The sequence below is a fragment of the Triticum urartu genome, chromosome 2 (genome assembly GCF_003073215.2).
Source record: "Triticum urartu cultivar G1812 chromosome 2, Tu2.1, whole genome shotgun sequence".
NCBI classification, from domain to species: Eukaryota; Viridiplantae; Streptophyta; class Magnoliopsida; order Poales; family Poaceae; genus Triticum; species Triticum urartu.
In genome coordinates this window covers 714,405,050-714,426,863 of record NC_053023.1, presented here as the reverse complement: position 1 = coordinate 714,426,863, position 21,814 = coordinate 714,405,050, and the positions used below count along the sequence as shown (strand labels likewise).

Here is a 21,814-nt window from a genome sequence, read left to right as displayed (position 1 = left end):
CTCTTTGTTATTTGGTTGCAGGGTTGCTTGAGAGAGATCATCTTCATCCTACGCCTCCTACGGATTGATAAACCTTAGGTCATCCACTTGAGGGAAATTTGCTACTGTCCTACAAACCTCTGCACTTGGAGGCCCAACAACATCTACAAGAAGAAGGTTGTGTAGTAGACATCACACTCCCTCAATACCGAGGAGCACACCGCGACCCTAGTAGCAGAAGTACAAAGCGGCCTTAACAAGCAGAACCTTAATTCAGCGGCCACACTCCTGGACACTGTCAAACGAGTCCGGACTACTCTGCAGCAGGACAGTCTAGCTCGTCAGGAGCTCGACTAGAAATTCGGCCTCCGTCTCAGTCCCGACCAAATGGCGGCATACGTACCACGCGTACATAACTACGCACTCAAAATACCATGGGAATAAACGGAGGCGTAACTCGATCATGGTCCATCATACGGCTCCCACACATACTTTTTCTTTTCCTTTTTTTACCATTTTTGGTCTCTTCTCTACAGGCCCCTCTCGACGGCCTGATCATCGGTCCATTCAAATGACGAATATACCAAGGCGGCAAGCAACACAGATGTGTGGGGGAATCTTTATATGTTCTTCTTGATGATCATTCTACCTATTTTTAGGACCCGTACACAGCTCCCCGTTGGTCTTCGCATGTTAAATAGCCCTGTTGCTTATCGCACTATTGGTACAAATATGCTTTGACGTATTAATCAAAATTACGTCGGACACCGAATCCGCTCCGCCTTCTTTGTCTACCCTTGAAAAAACAGACAGGGAAGCTTAGACATCTTCCTGGAGTATGCAAGTAAAGAATGCACCTTGAAATACGAAAAACTTACCGCACTAGCGGGATGGGCCAGGTCGTGCCCGCGGTCTTCGGTCATCGCCGACCATGTCTCGTTGGCCTTGAAGAGCACCTTCCAGATGTCTTCGTGCGTAGTGCCGAAGAACCGTTGCAAGGTCTGGTACTTGGCCGGATCGAACTCCCACAAGTGGCAAGTCCGGCTTTGGCACGGAAGGATCCGGCAAGCGAGCATCACCTAGATCACATTGACAAGCTTGACGTTCTTGTCCACCATGCTCCTGATGCACATCTGAAGCGCTGTCAGCTTGTCCGATGAAGACTAGTCCAGGCCCTTCTCTAGCCAGGAGGTGAGCCGCATCGGGGCGCCGGACTGGAATTCAGGAGCCACGACCCAGGTGGCGTCGCGAGGCTCTGTGACATAGAACCACTGCTGTTGCCACTCTTTGACGGTCTCCATGAAGGTACCTTTGGGCCATGTGACATTGGGAAGCTTGCTCACCATGGCGCCTCCGCACTCTGCATGTTGGACATCCACCACCTTCGGTTTCACGTTGAAGATCTTCAACCATAGTCCGAAGTGGGGTGGGATACGGAGGAACGCCTCACACACGACAATGAATGTCGAGATATTGAGGAAGGAGTTGGGGGCCAGATCGTGGAAATCCAGCCCGTAGTAGAACATGAGTCCGCCGACGAATGGGTGGAGAGGGAATCCCAACCCGCGGACGAAGTGGGGGATGAACACGACCCCCTCATGGGGCTCTAGAGTGGGGACGATCTGTCCCTTGGCTGGAAGCCGGTGGGCGATTCCTTGGCTAAGTACCTGGCCTCCCGGAGCTTGGTGATGTCCTTCTCCTTGATGGAGGAAACCATCCACTTGCCTTGCGCTCCAGATCCGGACATGGCTGGAGTGCTTTTTTGAGGTGAAAAGGTTGGAAGCTTGGGCACTGGAGCTCGAGAATGGATGGGCAGAGAGAAGGAAGGCGTGGGTGAAAGAGGTGAATCCTTATCCCTTTATAAAGGCAGTGAATATCAAGCGCCTCTGTCGTGGTTTTGTCACGGCAGATGTCCTTAGTGTCAGGACTTAGTCGCGAGGACAACGCATCTATGTGGTATCTTGAGAGGGGTTGAGCGGAATCGAGAGACGCAACACAATACAGGGATTTAGACAACTTCGGGCCCCGGGAAACATCATCCGGTAACAACCCTACATGCTGTTTGAGGCTAGGTCTCATTATCATCATGAGGGAGTCGCCGTAAACCGGCTCTCCTTTTTGTGTCTAGCCCTAAGATTGTTTATTCTTACTTCTCCCTCTTTGGGGAGCCCTGCCCCTCCTTATATAAGTTGAAAGGGGCGGGTTACATGTAGAGTCCATCCCGGACTAAGACTTAAACTATTTTGACTTCCCTTCCTGGGCTTCTTAACGTCTATCGGTTTAACATTGTCTGCCGGTTTAACATTGTCTGCCGGGTTATGATTGACTTAACACCTGCCAGTGCTACCATCTGTCTTAACTCTGCCGGTTTAACACTCGCCGGTTTACCGTCTTTCTTAGCCATCTGTCTTAACTGTCTGCCGGTTTACCACCAGCCGGTTTACCGTCTGTCTTAGCCATCTGTCTTGACTCTCTGTCTTAACTCTCCGCCGGTTTACCATCCGCCGGTTTACCAAGTCCCAGCCGGTTTACAACTCTAGCCGGGTCATACCGCGGGGTATATCCCCGACAGCCTCCCCACTCGCCTTAAAACTCGCCTATTCCCCAAGGGTCGACGCCCGTATTGATGAGAATCCTGCAATAAGGGGACACGATCTTTGCTTTGACAAGATGTGCCAATAAAACCGCATCTTGAAACATGTAGCGGGAGGCTAAAAAACGGTTCGAAATAATGACCGGGCTGTGATGTGATGTCACGCTACAAAAGTTGTCAGTGGATTGGACTCATAAAGTATTATACTCTCTGCGTGTGGTACTCGTTTTGCAGAGTCAGACACGTTTTCTGTGTTTGAAGGCTGTTTTGGAGTATTCGGAGAAGGAACCCGCCTTGCAATGCCGAAGACAATCTGTGCGCCAGACACCTCATCATTGAAGCCTGGTTCAGGGGCTACTGAGGGAGTCCTGGATTAAGGGGTCCTTGGGCCTCCGACCTGTTGGACATGTCCGGACTGATGGGCCGTGAAGATAGAAGACAGAAGACTCCCCCCCGTGTCTGGATGGGACTCTCTTTGGCGTGGATGACAAGCCTAGCGTTCGGATATGAAGATTTATTTCTCTGTAACCGACTTTGTACCACCCTAGGCCCCTCCGTGTCTATATAAACCGGAGGGTTTAGTCCGTAGAGGCAATCATAATCATACAAGCTAGACTTCTAGGGTTTAGTTACAACGATCTCGTGGTAGATCAACTCTTGTAATCCTCATACTCATCAATATTAATCAAGCAGGACGTAGGGTATTACCTCCATCAAGAGGGCCCGAACCTGGGTAAAACATCGTGTCCCCTGTCTCCTGTTACCATCGACCTTAGACGCATAGTTCGGAACCCTCCACCCGAGATCCACCGATTTTGACACCGACATGCATGCCCACCGAGGGCATCGACTGATGTGTTTTTAACTTTTAATCTGTTGGGTTTTTTCCTTGTTTCCCTTGAAAAATGAGGGCCTCTTTGTAATATGTTTTTTCGGCCTTCATCTATCTAAATGAAAAAAAAACAGTGCTCCTACGTGTTTCTCATAGGAAAAATTAAAGCATCTTTAGCAGATCCGATAAAATTCGGTATTGCAAGGGTTCCCCTGAAAATGATTTTGCGGGAACGCGAAAGCTCCGATAGAGCAGAACCCATAAATCTCATACTGCAAATTTAAAAACATCACAACAATAGTGCATATACAGGAACTACAAACTTCACGCTACAAATTAAACCTAAATTGACGGTCTCACTCGCCGACGCCGAGATAGAACTTGGCGGCGGACTTATGAAGCGTGTTGCGGGCTCCTCCTTGGTAGCAGCTAGACGGTTGGTGGCGCCTTCTTTCGGCCGCCACCGCGCGTTCCGCGACGACGAACTCTGCATCGGCCTCCCAACACCATTTGAAGTGCGGCTAGAGGGCTGCGTCGAGCTCATGGAAGCCGACCCAAGGGCTCCGCCAGCTTCTGCGGGAGAGTCGGCCGCAATCGCGCTTGCTTCAAGTGCCATGGCTCAATGGCGGGCCGGCTGAAGCTGTCGGCCTTCGTGTCGTGCAATGCAAGCTTGCGCGGTGGCGACCTGCCACGGCCGCCACACCTACGAGCACCACCAACCATAGAGGAGAAGAAAAAACGAAGGTGAAGTGGCGGGATTTGAGTTGGGAAGGGGGGCTAGCGGCGGCGCGGGCGGATTGCGGCGGAGGGGATAGGGTTTGCTAACCCCAAAACCCTGCTGATCCGTACATATAGGACCAGAGGGGTGGATATGCAGGCCGCCTGTAAAAATTATACGGGCCAGGCTTCATTTAGCTGATCTGTTTGGGCCGGGGTCTGTCGGAGATGTTCTCATTGTGTGTGTTACGAATATACTCCGAGCTAAATGGTGAGGCCGGTGGACTGACCCGAGCCGACCCCATCACAGATCTGATCTCAAGTGACCCGCATCGAACGCCCACGCCGCCGCGCCCGAAGCCGCCGCCGCCACCGCCGGCTCTCTGACACCCGTCCCCCACTCCCTCGCTGCAACCCGCAATTACCTGGTTGCCCCTGTCCCAGTGAACCCAACGGAAGCAGCCGGCCGCGTTCGTCTCCCACTTCGCCGTACGCCCCGCCCTCCGCCCCCGCCCGTCCCACCCGTCGAGCCAACGCCGGCGGCGACGGCGAACAAGGCCCAGGCGCCCCTGCTTCCTGCCGGTCCCCGGCCGCATCCCCCCTCACTTCTCCGTCCTCACGTACCACCGAGGGCGAGCTCCTCGCGACGCCGGCCGCGACCAGGGGCGGCGACAGCGGCGACTCAAGGTGAGCGTCCTCCGCAGAGCACTCCTCTCCTCTTCACTGGCCCGGAGCCCGCCCTCTTCTCTGATCTCGTCCCCCGTTCGTTCACTCACGAACCCTAGAACCCTAGTCTCGCTTGAATGTTATGTTAGGCGTTTGACATAGTAGTAATGTGGGGGCATTCGATCAAGTAATTCCCGCTCCTGAACTATCTCACGCTCTGACCTTAGGCATTGGTCTCTGAATGAGCTTTCAGTCATCCTAATCCCAAGCTGACCTCCACAATTTTTTGCTGTGCCCGTGCACGCATTGATCCGCCGCCCATGGCTGCAGTACGGGTTTCTGCTGTGTTTAGATGGTGGGGTGTCGGGTAAGGAGATCGTGTAGCAGATTCTGCCGTTAGGGTGAGTGGGTAACGAGTGATGGAAGATTGCGCCTGTCATTGATCTGACGTGTTTATGCATCGTAGGCCGTGGGAACTCCACAAGGATAAGCATCGTGTGAAATGTCACAAGGAGTAGGGAGTTTGGCAATCTGTAGGTTGTTCCCTGTGTCGCGCGTGTTGGTTACCCTATAATGTCTCAAGGAGTTGGGAGCTTGAATATGTTAACTGCAACCGTTAATGAGAGCAATTGGACTGTGTTTTTTTACCCTATAAACATAAATTTCTTGCTTCATTCGTCTATGAGAGGCTTTGGAACTAGAATGGCAGAATACCATTTCTTTTACTTGTAAACATGGAAACTAAAGATCCTACCTCGTTGGTGCTTTATTGATGTGACAGTGTGTGGGAGTCCTAAAGTTTTTATTTGCGTGTTGAATAGTTTTGTCTCTGCAGTGTAGGATGTTGTAGAATTCAAAATAACAATGGTAGATTCCCATTGTTGTAGTATTGTTCAATTATCATATCTTTTATTCTGATTTGGAATTAAGAATGACAACCATATAATCCCACTATTTACAGATAACATTTGTGTGATCCCATTTCTTCCATTAGTTTCTTCATTTGTTCAGCTGTTCTATAAATGTTTTTTTTCAGTACTCTTTGTATGACAAGCAGCAGGTCATGTTGCAGATTTCACCTTCTACTGTAGAGGCATGAACACCGGTGATTTTATAAAGCAGTATCCTTGTCTTCTACGTTGAATATGTGGACCAACATTTTCAAAATTGTAAGTTAGACCTTACCCCCCTCCCCCTCCCCGCGGGTTCTGTTGAATTGTGGCCCCGTAATTTGTTTTATTGTATTTCATCATACTGCGAAATGCAAACTCTGTAGTGTTTCTGTTATTGCAACTTGCAAGTTCTTGTCTTCTCGATGCGTTATACTTCCTCCATCCTTTTTTATTAGGTGTATTTCCTTTTTACCCCTGTTGATGCCAATTCCAGCCATCCTGAATCGGAGTATCATTAATTAGCTGCCCATAATTACCCCTCTAACCTACATTTTAACCAGGGGCATTTCAGTCCCAAATTATCCTCAAATCAGTCCTTGGTTACCGTGTACAAAAATGACACCTAATGAAAAGGAACGGATGGAGTATCATCATTTGCAAACGAGTTTTGTTCTATACCAACCATGATGATGATGTGAAAAAGGGAACAAAATGTAGTATGGCAACTGTTTGAGCCTTCACTCCTTTTTTTTCTCGGACGCACATGAGAGCTGCACATCATTTCATTAGGAAAGAAAATAGTACAAGGAAGAGGGAGATTCCCCCTCCCCCCCCCCCCCCCCCCCCTCACCCCACACCCAACAACACCCAACACACCCTGAAAGAAACTACAGAGTTCTCGCCACACGCGTAAATGAGATGGCGAGACTAGAAAGACAGTGTTACACTTCCAGGGCAAGCGACCCAACAAACAACTCTCTCAGCCCCGATGCCCCAGCAGAACACCATAGAGCACTCATTTGCTACAGCTTACCATCATGAAGCTTGGACTTGCTCCATTGAAAACACAATCATTCCGGTGTTGCCAATTTTTCCAAGCAACTAAAATAATAAGAGAATTCAGGCCTTTTCGAGTTTCCCTGGATGCTCCTTTGACAGCGCTGCACCATTTTCATTTTCCAGTCGTTAAGTAGAAACGTGTAACATAAAGTTCGATCCTTAACAGGTTATTTCTCATTGCTATCTTTGCGGCTTACAAATGTCCTTTTGTTTCTTTCCAATTCCTGCAATGGTTTGTATTTTTTTTTTCTTTTGATGAAGTAGAATTAGAAATTGAAACTGACTGCTTCAAAAGTCTGGAGAGCTATTGAACCACCCTCCGCACACATCACAAACTACAGCACAGGAGAGGCATTACCCGCCACACTTCCAAATTGAGAATGATGTTCCGTTTCATATCTCTAGTTTTCTGATAGAGCCTAGAGCTTTAGAGTACGGAAGTGAGACATTTTTTACCTACTTAGTCTGCCACAGCCTGCCATGGAATTAGTTTGTAGATTCTTCAGATAGACTTTCTTTGGGTTAGTCTTATGTATATATTCCGTGCTTGCAGGGGGAGCTTCAGACTGTATCATGGTTTCAGTTTCTTCCTGTTGAACCAGAGTACAATGCTACTTCTGATAGAAGGTGTTAATTGTACCCTCCATATGCCGCTTTTGTGCTGTCTTTTAGCTGCTTGTTGCCACTTGTTATTTTTGTTCTGATGCATGTGTTCTTTTTTGTGATCCCTGTTCCTCGTCCAGTTCAAAAGCCGAGCAGAAAGATGCTCTTAATAGCACTGTGCTGTCAGCGTATCTTCGCTTACAGAGTGAAGGTCTCCTAAGTACTTGGACAAATTCCTTTGTTGGCCCTTGGGATCCTTCTCAAGGAGAGCATAACCCTGGTAATAATTATGTGCACTACCTGCATCCATCTTTCTTTCTACCTAAGTCAAGCCTATGCTTATTTATCCCAAAATTTTATTGTAACAATGACAGATGAGAAGATCAAGCTCTGGTTGTTTCTTTCTGGCCGCCACTCATCAGTACCTGAAATGACCCAGCCCGCTGTAGCTAAATTAAGAGGTTGATTGTTGTTGATATTTGTTTATTGAATGGAGTCTTAGACTGTCTAGTTTGCTTATTTATTTGCTTGTTTCTACTACTTATTTTGTTTTGCAGTTGTTTCAAGTGATTTATGGGTGGCTCCAGGCAACTCGGAAGAGGTTGCAGCTGCACTATGTCAGGCATTAAGAAATTCTTTGGAGAGGTATCATTATACTTTTTATAGCATGAATCTGTAATTTATAATTTGTTGTCTAGTTGATGAATTTTAAATCTGACAATTTCTCTTGTACAGAGCACTAAGAGGGCTTTCCTATGCAAGATTTGGTGATGTATTTACAAAATACAACCCCCCTACAAGAAATCAAAACAGCTTTAGGTTCGTGACTAAGTTGCTATGCCTTTATCTATTCATTTTTTATTCTTTGTTAACTACTACCTCTGTCCCATAATATAAGAACGTTTTTGACACTACACTAGTATAAAAAACGTTCTTATATTATGGGACGGAGGGAGTAGTTTTTTATACTCCTTGCTCAGCAACTGATGCAATGTGTCTGCTAAAGTAACACACATAACATGCCTGTTAAAGTTCCAATGTCGTGCACTACAATAGATAGTGTATGGTATATTGGGATAAAGTGAAGTTCTTGTGTTTGAAGAAAGAAAAGGCCCCTGACCACCTAGTGATACAAAACTTTGTGTAAATAATTGTAACCTAATTCTAAACATGGGATTTCAACTTAATATATTTTTTTCTTTCCGCTAAAGTGGTTTCGAGAATAACTGCATGCCTTTTGTTGCCAACCTTTATATGATGGCGAGAATGTAATGATAATATTCGGATACTTGTTGGCCATTTATCTTGTATATGAGCATTGGTGTGGGGCCTGCATGAATTCGTATCCTCTGACATATTTTAGATAACTGTCGAGATGAATCAGTAGGCTGACCTTTCTTCACTTCTAGTCATTGCATAATGAAGCAGAAGTCCATATCAAGTTGCTATAATGCTACAATCCATCACAGGCTCGCAACCATTTCTCTTTGATCCGAGGGTGAAATAAGTAATGTCACTTTACTATAGACCCAACGTGGTCGGACCCTTCCCCAGACCCTGCGCAAGCGGGAGCTACATGCACCGGGCTGCCCTTTTTTTTTAGTGTAATATTGAGGATACAGATATGGCTGGCCATGTAGTTTCATTTTTTGCCCTTTTGTTCTTCCAAGGATAACTTCACTTTTCTTGATTTCCATTCCATTTATTTTTGTTATCATTGTGTTATAGGAGAGCACAACCTACAGTGGAATTTGTCTTTGCGGCCACTGAGGAAGCAATCTTTGTGCATGTTATTATATCTGCAAGGTCAGTTCTTATTTTGTCCAATCATATCGTTGGCCTTCTTCAGTTTATTTAGTGCCAGTGGTCTTACTTTAAATGGTTTATTCTATTAGATATATGCGAAACCTTTCTAGTGATGATATAGAGAAAGTTCTCACACACACACCCCGTTCTGTTGGTGAAGGTCTTCCAGGTACCGTTTCATTCACTAATTCCATCTCTACACATCTTGCTGTATTGGCATCCTTAGAAAATCTACTGTCTTATTTGCTGGAAAAGGATAATATATTTGTGCTATTCACAGTTCTGATCTGACATGATTTTCTTGTGATAGGCGAATTTACAGAAGTCCTTAGGACGTCTGATTTACAAATAGGGACTGCCCATTGTTTTATCTTACATTCAGTTCTTTATAAGGTGGATTAAAAAGATAACAAGTGAATCTCATTTAGACTGGGGTACAGTGTTTTTGAAATTTCACCTTTACAAATAGAACTTCACCAGAGGCAGTATGCTAGCTTATGGCATACATTTTTATTAGTTTTCCATTTTTTCGACTTTTATCGATGATCCTTTTGTATCATACTGTTATCTGAAGGGATCCCCTTACTGGAAATAGTTAAAAAACACGAATGCATTGGTTAGTTCGACACTTAGCCCGTGTGCTATGATGTTGACAAAATGGGCAGAAGCACAGCCATTTAGTGGTTTATGTTCTTGGAGTCGTGTCTTGAATCAGGCTTGAATATAAAATAGTTCTCTAAAAGTTAAACTAACTTCACTGCGCATTCTATTTCCGTGACCAAGCTCATGATAACTTTGATTTGTAACTTTGCTTTTGCCAGTTTCTTCATCGTTTATGTAAATTATGTTTTATGCCTTTTTGGATGTAAGTTATGTGCTATATCATGCATATTCAAATTCATGATCTGTTTCATTGAATGTTGCAGTTATTGTTGCTCCTAGCGGAATGCTGGGTAGGCTTGTCGGCTGTTGCCCAAGTGACCTCGCAAGACAAGTATATTCAAGGTATTTCTGAACTTAAAAGTCAATACTCAAATCGACTTATATGCTAAGCTGTTTTTTTTGGCATTCTATGCCTGTTGATATGACCTCACTGATGAGTTAGACACTTAGTCCTGCTTGCGCCTCTTAGGTGTTATCTCCGATCTTGTGTTTCTTTAAGGATATTCATATGCAGAGCAGTTCATTATGATACTCAGTTCTCATGTTAAGTTTGTGTAAACATTTCAGCAAATTATCGGCACCTAATCTACCAGGTTTTACTCAACCCACCATCTGCCAGCTGAGAGGTCAAAGTTACTATGTTGAAGTTGCCCTTGGCTTTCCACCTGCCTCAACTGACAAAATTTCTGAATCGGAAAATAATCAGATTAAGAAAGAATTTGATTCAGTGAAGGACCTTCATTTAGGTGATGATGGGCAGCAAAAGTTAGAATCTGCTGATGGCCTTCCAGTTCTTGAAAGGACATTTATTTACCCACCTGAAGCTGTTATGGTACCTATGGTCCATCAGGCATTTGTTCGCTTTTCTAGTAAAAGGTAATAGTCTCGCTCTAATGATCTTGTTATGCTTGGAGCGTGCATGGTTTAAATTATGTTGCCCACAGGATGTGGTCACAGGACTGGATGGGTAGTTCATCATGGGAGGCTTGGCCATTTTGGAATTTCTCTCCGTCTTCTTACTTCCGGAACAGGTCAGTCTTGCATACATGTTTTTTTTCTATCAATGACTATCTGGAACAGCTCATAAGTCAAAACGTTGGAGTCCAACTTCAGATGCTGTTATCTACAATGAACTCTGTAAAATGTTGAAAGAACAGCATTGGTATGCTGTTTTGATGTTATTCTATATATATCTCTAAGAACTAAATAGTGGAATACAAGATCTAAAAAATAACAAGAAAATATTTGTCTTAAGAGGAATACATGAAATTCAGATTATTTTCTCGTTATGTTAGACATAGAAACACCCTCCACCTTTGTGAGCTAGGTGTGGACATAAAACAGCTAGGTAAATCCTGTCATTTTTTAGAACTTATAAATTAAAATTGCCGAGCATGCAAAATCTATCATTTCTTTAGAACTAGGATAAAATAATTGGAACATAAGTATGTTGCCTACCACCATCCTGTAAATTGTAATATCACGTCCCCACGTTCCTTACAGTAACTCCTTTCTGGCTTGCTCTCATTCAAGGGCCAGACCTTCTCTTGAACTGGAGAAAAACAGCACCAAGGACCGTTTCAGTTGATGCTTAACAGTGTCCTAGCATGCCAAATTTTTTTGCCTAACAGGCTTGTGGTTGTGGCCAAGAAAAGTGGAGCCATAACCTAGCCTACCATGCCACAACGTATGTGTTTATGATGCCTAGGACCTAGCTGATTATTTTTGGCATGCCTAAGCTGTGGCTACGAGACATTTGCCCAGTTTGGCTAAGAAAAGTGTGGCACATTGTTGCAAATTTTGGCTTCCAACCGAACAGGCCATAAATGTTGTTTTAATGGCACTTACTATTGTGTAATCAGGACTTGCTACTGCTTCATTCCCAGAAAAAGGGAAGACCTGGAAGAATTGGCAACTAATTTTATCCAAATTTTTTCGAAGTTACTAAGGTTCAGTTTGCGGTTGTGGAACTGTGCTAAGCTGCACTAACTCTTTGTTAAGGATCACTACCCATGCAGCACATCCGGATTCTATGCAGTATAACACGTTTTGTTGCCATGGTTCATTATACCCAAAAGTTACTTGCAAGAACTACATTGATTCAATCGTGCTCATGGATCATAATCTCAGGGTGCAACTAAAATTAATCTGTGTCATTACATGATATTTTTTCAGTACTTTCTTTTAAAACATCATGATTGCAAATTTGGTTTGCCTGACTTCTCCTGCATTAATTGTTTTGATCTGCTAGCAGCTCTTTCTTTGGATCTTCACGCGGACTTGGTGTGAACTCTAATTTTCTAAGACTAAGAAGACAAAGGAATAACAACTCCAACGGCATGACTAGTAGTATCAGTAGTGTCAGTAGCACTTCTAATGGAAGTGAGCATGCAGTTGCTGCTAAAGGTGGCGATCTTTTGGCAGATGCTGACTCTACAGCATGCCATCAGTCTGATCTGCCATTGAACAATGACATTGCTGGTAGCAAGATGGTAGTGTGTTGATTTCCTCTCAATTTACAAACTTATACCATAATGAATTAGTTTTTTCTCAAGAATTACATTTTAATATGTCTGTTAGTACAACACTACATTTTCCTCTTCTCAGTAGCTAACTTGTAGTGGTAGTATCATGCTTTGCTTCATCATTCTTGTGATTAACAGAAGACTGTTGTGCCACTATTGACACACGAATATATTTATCGACTTATCTCTAATTAGCTATAGGTGTGAAATACTCCCTCCGTTCCAGAATATAAGGTGTATCGATTTCCGTGCAAGTCAAACTTGTGTAAGTGTGACCAAGATTATAGAATCAAATATCGACATCTACAATACAAAATAAAAAAATATGGAAATACTTTTCATGATGGATCTAGTGATACAAATGTGGTACTGTAGATATTGATATTTTTTTCTAAAAACCTGGTCAAACATGCAAATGTGGTCAAACATGCAAATGTTTGACTTCTGAAAGAACTAATACACCTTATATTTTGGAACGGAGGGAGTATGAGATATGGTTAATTTACTGGATAGAAACTGATAATTGAATGGCGGCAGAAATTTCATTACATGGAAGAACACATGCTATACAGTTCATGCCATCTTGTGCATAGAAGTATTTGCATAATTGTGTTTAATTTGTGAAATAGTAATCTGTTGATGCTAAAACTATCACAGCACCAAATTTTCTTGCCACAATTACCTCTGCATGAAGTTCTATTCTGGTGAATAATCTCCATATATACATGTTACACTGTTTGTGTTATTAACTCATTTTGCTATGTTAATACTTGATAGCATTAGTGCACAATCACACTACTGCTGTACCAGTCTACGTCAACATTGGGCTGAAGAAGTCTTGATGTTTTGTATTCGTTCAATCAGGTATCCAAGCGCTCTCGTTCTGAAATAACAGAAGATTCTTCTCATGCTGGCAAAGAAGTTAGCGAAAACATGCAAGGCACAAATGGTCAGGGGGGATGTTCTTGGGGCTGGGGTGAAGAGGGGGTTGTGATGGACATCAATATACTTCTCTTGGAGTTTGGAGATTTTAGTGACTTCTTTCAAGAGGATGAGTTAGATTTTGGTGAGGTAGGTACCCTATCATCCTCGTAGTAGTTACTTATAGATGAAACAAGGTTATAATATTTAGAGTGACTATACTTGGTCATGTATGAGAAGCTCTGTGATAATGAGTCATTATGCATATGACAATGATAATATGACTATGTTAGGAATCCATAGTACTTTTGAAATATTTAATTCCATTAAATAGATCACTACTTGTATTCTGCAACTTAATATATTGTATTGACTTCTTTGTTGCATTTCATGCTCCTGCCATGCTGTGCATTTTTTTTACAAAAGGTCGCTACTGTCACCGCTGCTTGTTTAAGTTTCTAGATTGTAGCCAATTACTTCACTTCTGCTTTGTTGAGTTTTTAGATTGTAATCAAGGACCATTTATTGAATTACACATATTTCATGCCTTGAAACATGTTGCTTATGATATCACCAAGAGCTTGTGAAATAATCCCTTTTAACCTTCTACCCTGTCTACTTAGCTATGAAATGTGGAATTCTCTGTTTGTTGGATCTAAACAATGAGTACACTGCAGAACCTTCTTTAAATGTAAATAACATACTAACTTTTCTGGACATGCAAGTAGAAAACTGTATGGCGATGATATTTGTGTTGTAGGATCACTTCTTTCTGACTTGCCTGCTATCTATAATCCTGATATTACATTTTATGTAGCCTCCAGGTACTGCTGAATCACATGCTTTAGTAAGCCCTGCTTCGGAATTTGGAGACATGCCATTCATAGATAGTCCATCCGTAGCTATGGATATACCTGAACAAAGACTTTCTCCTGTTGGTTTCACATCTATGGAGGCATTTAACCACCAGACGATGTCACCTATTCAGGATGTTGCTTCTAAAGTTCAGGAGCCTCTCAAAGAAATTGCATCACCTGCAGGGTCCCAGTCCTTAGTATTATCATCTAGTAGATCTGATTTTCTCACCAGAGCTGAAGCTACACTCACATTTGCACCAGAATATGCAGCTGTTGAAATTTCCAGTTGCGAGACGCCGGCAACACTGTTTACAAATCCCTACTTGCCCGGATCGAAAAAAAGAGGGAGTTGCGGTTTTAGCTCAAGAGTTTATTCGTATGATGTCACACAAAGTTCTAAAGTTGAGTCTGCAGGAGACAAGTCTGAGAAGTCTGATAAACTAACACCAGCTAATCTTTCACGTGATGTTGGTCGATCAAGCTTATACACACTTGTGCAAGGTAGGAAAAATGAGAGTGAAAAGAGCTTAAACAGTGCAGACGAACAATCATGCAAGGGAGAAACATCAAGACCTGTTTCTGGTGAAACTTCATTTAGCTCTTCTCTGACTATACAAAAGAAGAGTGATAGCATGCTTAATGTTGGGTATTTCCTCCTATCTATGAAGACCGCACTTGCAACTGAAATTGAATGCATCACATTTCAGGCTGCCATGTGCAGAATAAGGCATACACTAGTGTCTCTGCGAACCAAAGCATCTGCTGAGTTAAAAAGTGCCTTGTCCAGTGCTATGCAGACAGAGAGCAGTAGTAACTCGGGTCTTGTTCCCAAATATGAGATGAAAAGGAAAGAAAGTATACCAGCTAGGCTGTCTAGTGATGTTGACCATGACATGTATGATAGGTCCCAATTAGAAAGCGTGGGAGTTTGGAGGTCTGTTGTGGTACCTAAAGGGGCAAAGCCCCTTGATTCTTTGTCCACTAAAACATTTACTGGCATAAGCCCATCTGTACAAAGGCAACCTATTGTGAAACTTCTCAGTGCCATGGCTCTGCTAGTTCAGCAATCTACTTCATTTGTTGATATCGCACTTGATATGGATGATGGAGATGGTTCTTTTTTCTGGCTTTCCTTGGATGAGCAGAGGAGACGTGGATTTTCTTGTGATCCTTCTATGGTTCATGCTGGCTGTGGTGGACTATTAGGAACATGTCATTCCAAGGACTGCGCTGGTGTTGATTTAGTTGATCCACTTTCCGCAGAGGTAAAAATCTGCTGCTCTGTTTTCTCTTGCCACTTGTACTTATCCACACATCATTTCTCCATGTCTTTTTCTGGATACAGGTTTCAGAATCATCCATGATTGGCTTGTTGCAATCGGATATAAAATCAGCTCTTAAAACTGCGTTTGCAAACATGGATGGTCCATTATCAGTAATTGATTGGTGCAGGGGTCGAAGTAATATAGCAGAATCTGCTGTGATGGGAGATGCATACTCTTTCCATTATAGTACTGGTGATATTCGAGATACTTCAAATTCTATACCCATTGGTGGAGATGCAATGAGCCCACCCCAATCTAGCAATGATCGAGGTATTCCTGTTGCCACATCCCTCAACCTGTCTTCAACTTCTTTATTACTCCCTTTGCCAAATATAATATTGCCAGAAGGAGAAAGTCATGATTCATCTTAGAGGAGATTGAATTTCAATGCAGGCACTTCAGAAGAGCATCATAAGGGATATCACCGTGTCAGACCAACCATCGCTGTCCTCCCTTCGCCATCTCTTCTTGTTGGGTAGCAGACTTGTTCCCTTGAAAATGATTGTTAAATGAACTAACATTTAATTGTCTGCGTGAGTTACTGATGTAAGTATTGAAATTGCAGTTACCAGGATGATTGGTTAAAGACCTCTGCTAATTGCCTCAAATTGTGGGAGAAGGCTCCTTTGGAACCTTATGCTTCGGCCAAGCCTGTAAGGCATAGTTTGGCACTGTGGTGGCATATAGCCCACTATAGATTTTTATTACCTTTTGATATATCAACTACCTGAAAGTATAACTTTAGTGTCATTCTGGATCCATAAAAGCAACTTGTTAATAGCATTGGTAAATATTTTTTGTGGTGTAAGTATTCCATATCAGGAAATAACACAAAACGACACAACCGCAAATTGGCCCGAAGTTCTGTAGCCATTGTAAAATCTAGATTACTACGCGTTTCTTTGTTTCGGTTACTCTGGAAAGAGTTTTTGTAGTTTTGGGACTCATAAATTTCTCATTTGTTCGCTCTTTCAGGTTACTTACTACGCGCTGTGCCCCGATATTGATATGCTTACTTCTGCAGCCACTGATTTCTTCATGCAGCTTGGAACAAGTAAGTGTCTATAACGTTGCTTCTTCAGTTTTTCTTTGGTTCTCAGTTGTGATGCACAATTATTACTTAGACCTAACAAGGATTTGGTGGTAATGAGATAATTTCCACCCCATGAGTTGTTCTGTTTTTATTATAATGTATGCATCCCTTCATCTTGTTACAAGTCAGTGCCGAGAAAATAAATTCAATTGAACAATATAGATAGCTGCAGATGAAGTAGGGGCTATATGTTCCATTATATTCTACCGTTATGTAGTATTAATGTGTCTGACTGTATATTTATAATTCTCCCACCCGTTAAGATAGGACCCTAGTTCATAAACTTAAAATCTTGTTAGCTATTGATACTTGTGCCTGCAAAGTGTCTATGAATCCAATAAACAGCATTGGTTCACTTTGTTGGCGTTATGGCAATCAGACGTGTTGATATATAGAGATTTAAGCCTAATGCCACCTTTTCTAACTCTGTATTTACTATTTGTTGCCAGTTATACGTTCAATTCAAAAGAGGCAATATTTACAGCCAGTCACTGCTTTTAATTTAACACGTTAACAAATTATATGGCTTCATGGTTGCAATATAATTGATTTCGTTCAATTTGATCACATCATTGTAATAGCTATAAACAACCAAAAGAATATTACAATGTTTTGTCATTACTGGGGTGACTTGTCAGTTAGTCATAGTTTAGCAATCTCATAATCTCCATATAATTATTCTAATTCATTGTGTTTCAAAGTTTATTCCTTACTTTTATCTATTTTGCATTCTTATAGTTTATGAAGTTTGCAAACTGGGTACTCATTCGCCACAACACAGTGGGGGGCAAATAGAACAATCTCCTGGAAAATATCTGCCTTCAGGACTTGTTCTCGTTGAGTGTCCTGATCAATTGAAGACTAGGGGCAGCCACTCAGTTTCTATCAGTTCAGTAACTGAATACTTTCAAGCTCTTTCAAAAAGTTGGAGTGTGAAAAGCTTTGTATCATCTCTGGCAAGGATAATTAAGGATATAAAGCTTACCTTAAACATTTCAACAAATCAGAAAGAGAGCAGTAACATACCTTGCACTGTAAGGCCTTTTACTTTTTCTTCCTTCTCCACTTTTTTGATCCAAGGGACTTCCAAAACAATAGCCGCATGTCTCACTTCTTGTATTGTTCTGTGATGATACTCTGCATGGTTTATATTTGTGTATTCTTCTCGTTATTTGGTCTTCTCTGATCAGTGTTTCTTTTTCCTCTTCTTTTTAATGGGAACCAGCACAGAGAAGCCCACTGAAATAAATATTCTTATACATACTTGCACAAAAGGAATTGCAAAATGAAAAATACACATTAGTAGTCAACTTAGTGTAGGATGTTTCTTTAATCAGATATGATAATTTGCTTATCATCGTTGTTTTGTACTAACTCTGTCCAGAATTAGTTGACGCTCAGATGGATGTATTAATTCCGGACGGATGGAGTATATGATTGGTTACTTTTGTAGACATGTTACTTCTGTCATTCCCATTCTGTCTAAATACAGCTTTCCTATTTTCTTGATCCAACTGAGGCTCTTGTCATGGAATATATCATTATTGCTCTTATGACAACTTTTGTAGGATGCCATTATTATTCTGCACTTGTTACTAATAAATGCCACCATTGGAGTACACTTCACATATATACATCACCAATTCTTTTGGAGATACTCCCTCTGTATCAAAATATAAAACTTTTTTGGCACTATCATAGTGTCAAAAGGCGTCTTATATTTTGGTACGGCGGGAGTATATCTTAACCCAATTTTTAAGTTTTTTGGATGCAGAAATGATCCAACATTTCATTTCTGTTCACTTGTATTTACAAAAATAGATCACATGTGTGGGACTTCTAATCATTCAGTTAGATGCACGATGGCCTCTAGGTGGATGAATTGATATTTCTTTCATGCTTTGCCTGAAGTAATGCTGTGCAACAAAAATAAACGTTAAGTTGGTATTTTTCCCAGAACCGCAATGCTAATCTATTTTAACACCCACGATCCATTATGTATGCAGGTAGTTTATGTGGTCTGCCCATTTCCTGAACCATCTGCAGTCCTACAGACACTGGTAGAAAGTTCTGTTGCCATTGGGTCTATCTTATCGTCAGAGAGAGAAAGGAAATCATTCCTGTATACTCAGGTTGCCAAAGCTCTAGACAGCAGTGCTTCTGCCGATGAAGCATCAGCATCCAATGTTGTAATGCTCTCTGGGTTCAGTATACCGAAGCTTGTCTTGCAGATTGTTACTGTTGAAACTTTATTGAGACTCCATAAACCAAATGAGCTTGCTGCTTTCAAGGACATAGCTTTCACTGTGTATAACAAGGCTCGACGGATCCCACGGTTTGTTTCCACGAGTGACATGTTCCAGTCACCTACTTATATGAGTAGGCCTCAGTCGACGATGATGCACACTGCATCTCCTGGTCCCACCCTTTGGAAAGAGTGTCTAGTTCCTCGGATGTCTGGACAAACTCTCTCTAGAGAAACAGAGTTTGATGCATCCATGAGGTCAGTATCATGGGACAACTCATGGCAACCTGGCCGTGCTGTAGGATTGCCTGATCCAAGCAAAATCCCAGAATTATGTGCTCAGGATGACAGGAAGTATGCCTTTGAGCCGCTTTTCATTCTGGCAGAGCCTGGGACTGCTGACTACAGTGATATAATGGAATCTTCAAGATTTGGAGCTGATGCAAGTAGCAGCAGGGCTTACAGCTCAATTTCAGGTGGCACTGATAGTGGAGCAAGCCCGCCACTTGAAGGGTCTGAGAATGACAGCGGTACAAGTCTTCATTGCTGTTATGGCTGGACCGAGGACTGGCGATGGTTAGTATGCATCTGGACAGATTCTAGAGGAGAGTTATTAGACAGCTTAATATTTCCTTTTGGTGGTATTAGTAGCCGCCAAGACACTAAAGTTCTCCAGAGCCTATTCATTCAAATTCTGCAGCAGGGTTGTCAAATAATGTCGTCTTCACCAGAAGCTAGCAATACGAGATCAAGAGATGTAATAATAACCCGTATTGGAGGTTTCCTTGAACTTGAAATCCAGGGTACTAATCAATTTGATCATTAACTCTGTTCTTTTCATTTGATAGGCCATAATGTGCTTTATTTATGTGTTTGTAATGTCTATGTATTGCTTATGCAGAATGGCAAAAGGCAATATACTCTTTTGGTGGTAACGAGGTAAAGAAGTGGCCTGTGCAGCTACGACGATCTATACCTGATGGTATTCCGCCAAATTCTAATGGACCAACACTCCAGCAACAAGATATGGGCTTAATCCAGGACAGAAACATGCCTTCCTCACCTAGTACGTTATACAGCCCTCATTCAAAATCTAGCTTCACAAAAGGTCAGTCAGGCAACAAAAAGCAGATCCTAGTGGAACAAAGTGGAATGGACAGTTCAAGGGGTTCATTGCACTTGGTTCGTAGCATCAGTTTAGTTGCAGTTTCGCAAGATAGCTCATTGCATCTGGCATGCCAAGCGGATCTGATTGCGACCAGACCTACTTCTGGTAAGTACTGTCCGTGTATGTTGATGTTATTATCTCCACCTACAAGTTGCTTTATTTAATTACGCGATTTTTAAGTAAATGGTCATCACTAAATGACCTCATCATATACAAACACATTATATGATTATTTGTTTCAAATCTTGATCGTGCTAAGTGTGCAGCAAAGGGTCATGCTTTAAGGAAATCCATAGTTAAGGACGGATCATATTTACTAATGTTCATTCCCCCCTCTCTTACAGGTGAAGGGAATCAAAGCAGCACTGGGTCTTCTAGTTACTTAGATGGGTTTGCCCCAGTCAAGTCCATCGGGTCAATGTCTGCATCGTATCTTCTGGTTCCGTCACCAAGTATGCGGTATCTTTCCCCTGCGACATTACAGCTTCCAACATGCCTTACATCAGAATCCCCACCACTTGCCCACCTATTGCACAGCAAAGGGACAGCAACTCCCTTGGCAATGGGTTATGTTGTCTCCAAAGCTGTCCCACCAGTAAGAAAGAATGCCGCCCAACTCACCAAGGAGGACAGGCACTCTGTTCTCTCTGTTAGCATTGTCGATTACTACGGAGGCAGCACCCCCACTGTCCAAGAGAAGATGAGCAGAGGGGTTGGCGGCAGCACCATGAGCAAGCAGGCAAGGAACATCACCCATGAAACATCAGCCCGTGATTACGAAATGGACATGCACAATGTGTTGGAAGCGGTGGCTGCTGAGCTCCACGCCCTTTCGTGGATGACAGTAAGCCCTGTCTACACGGAAAGGCGCAGTGCTCTTCCCTTCCACTGTGATATGGTTCTGAGGTTGAGGAGACTTCTCCACTACGCGGATCGACATCTCTCTCAGCTAACAGAGAAGGGAGAGATGTAGCTTAGAGAGGTGATAGCTAATTCACATGATTTAAACTAGCTGTTTTACACAGGAAAAACAAGGGCTAGATGCTGCTTAAACCCAAGTGCCTGTCTCTGTATCTAGATTAGGTAGGTAGGTGGAGGGCGCGTTGATGAGCTGCCTAGCCTGGTTTTGCTTTGATAGCAAGAATGCTAATTCCTTGGGTTGAGGATGTATGTAATTAAGTGCCTAGCAATACCTCTCCCTGTAATCGTTGTAACATTGTTGAACTGGTAACGCAGTGGTATGTGTTCATCGGCTTGAGGATTCAGGTTGCTGGTGGCACCTTTTTTGTTCGCAAGGTCGCATTTTTTGCGTGTCAGAAGGCGGTTTAATTACGTCTAAAGAAATTGCTTGGTTCCAAATTTGGGATGCATGTGCTTTTTTTTACAATATATTAAATCACAGTAAGAAGAAAATACATTTAAAAGTACGGATATTGGTTTTGTGTTGAATAATGTTACCCCTTCTATTTGGGTTTAGATGACCTATAAATCTTGTCACAAGTGAAACTTGTTAAAGTCTGATCAAGTTTATAGTAAAAATATGGGTCAATTGATTTTGATTTGACATTGTAAAGGATACATGTTTCTCTATTATTAGAGGGGTTTTTTTTTGGAACTTTCGCAACTATAATTAGGTAACAAGCATGTCCTTTACAATAAATGGGATCAGGAAGTCCGGAGGTTTATCATTCCACACCCCATATCCTGTCCTCAAAACTAAATCGAGCAAGTTCATGAGCACACCCATTAGCTTCATGCACAGTCGCCTTGTCAAAAGAACTCATCAACTTCCGGCAACCATCTGTGATCTCGGACGGATTCTGTATAGCCTGAAAAATCTCCATAGAATCGCTCTTGGTATTAATAGAG

The 21,814-nt window shown here is 42.6% G+C and overlaps 1 protein-coding gene across 3 annotated transcripts; it reads left to right on the top strand.

The window, feature by feature from the left end:
• Positions 1–4,429: 4,429 nt before the first annotated feature.
• On the top strand, positions 4,430–21,210 carry LOC125540061 (mediator of RNA polymerase II transcription subunit 13-like). Of its 3 annotated transcripts, none has more exons than XM_048703637.1 (23): positions 4,430–4,808; positions 5,860–5,956; positions 7,293–7,366; positions 7,483–7,622; positions 7,717–7,803; positions 7,900–7,987; positions 8,078–8,161; positions 9,071–9,148; positions 9,238–9,317; positions 10,075–10,153; positions 10,379–10,687; positions 10,756–10,842; positions 12,066–12,303; positions 13,201–13,407; positions 14,075–15,379; positions 15,460–15,709; positions 15,833–15,914; positions 16,005–16,092; positions 16,415–16,493; positions 17,271–17,566; positions 18,539–19,580; positions 19,679–20,050; positions 20,290–21,210. In XM_048703637.1, exons 2-23 carry the CDS (start codon positions 5,933–5,935, stop codon positions 20,916–20,918), a joined length of 5,718 nt encoding a protein of 1,905 aa, XP_048559594.1. In that variant the 5' UTR covers positions 4,430–4,808; positions 5,860–5,932; the 3' UTR covers positions 20,919–21,210. The 3 variants fall into 3 exon arrangements, with proteins under 3 accessions (XP_048559594.1, XP_048559592.1, XP_048559593.1); XM_048703635.1 differs by having other exon boundaries at positions 12,063–12,303; XM_048703636.1 differs by having other exon boundaries at positions 5,848–5,956; positions 12,063–12,303.
• Positions 21,211–21,814: the final 604 nt, after the last annotated feature.

Coding starts and splice junctions, on each gene's coding strand:
- LOC125540061 (XM_048703635.1), top strand. CDS start 5,933: ATGTGGACCAACATTTTCAAAATT. Junction 7,804..7,899: donor CGCTGTAGCTAAATTAAGAG/GTTGATTGTTGT, acceptor TTTGTTTTGCAG/TTGTTTCAAGTGATTTATGG. Junction 9,318..10,074: donor TGTTGGTGAAGGTCTTCCAG/GTACCGTTTCAT, acceptor TGAATGTTGCAG/TTATTGTTGCTCCTAGCGGA.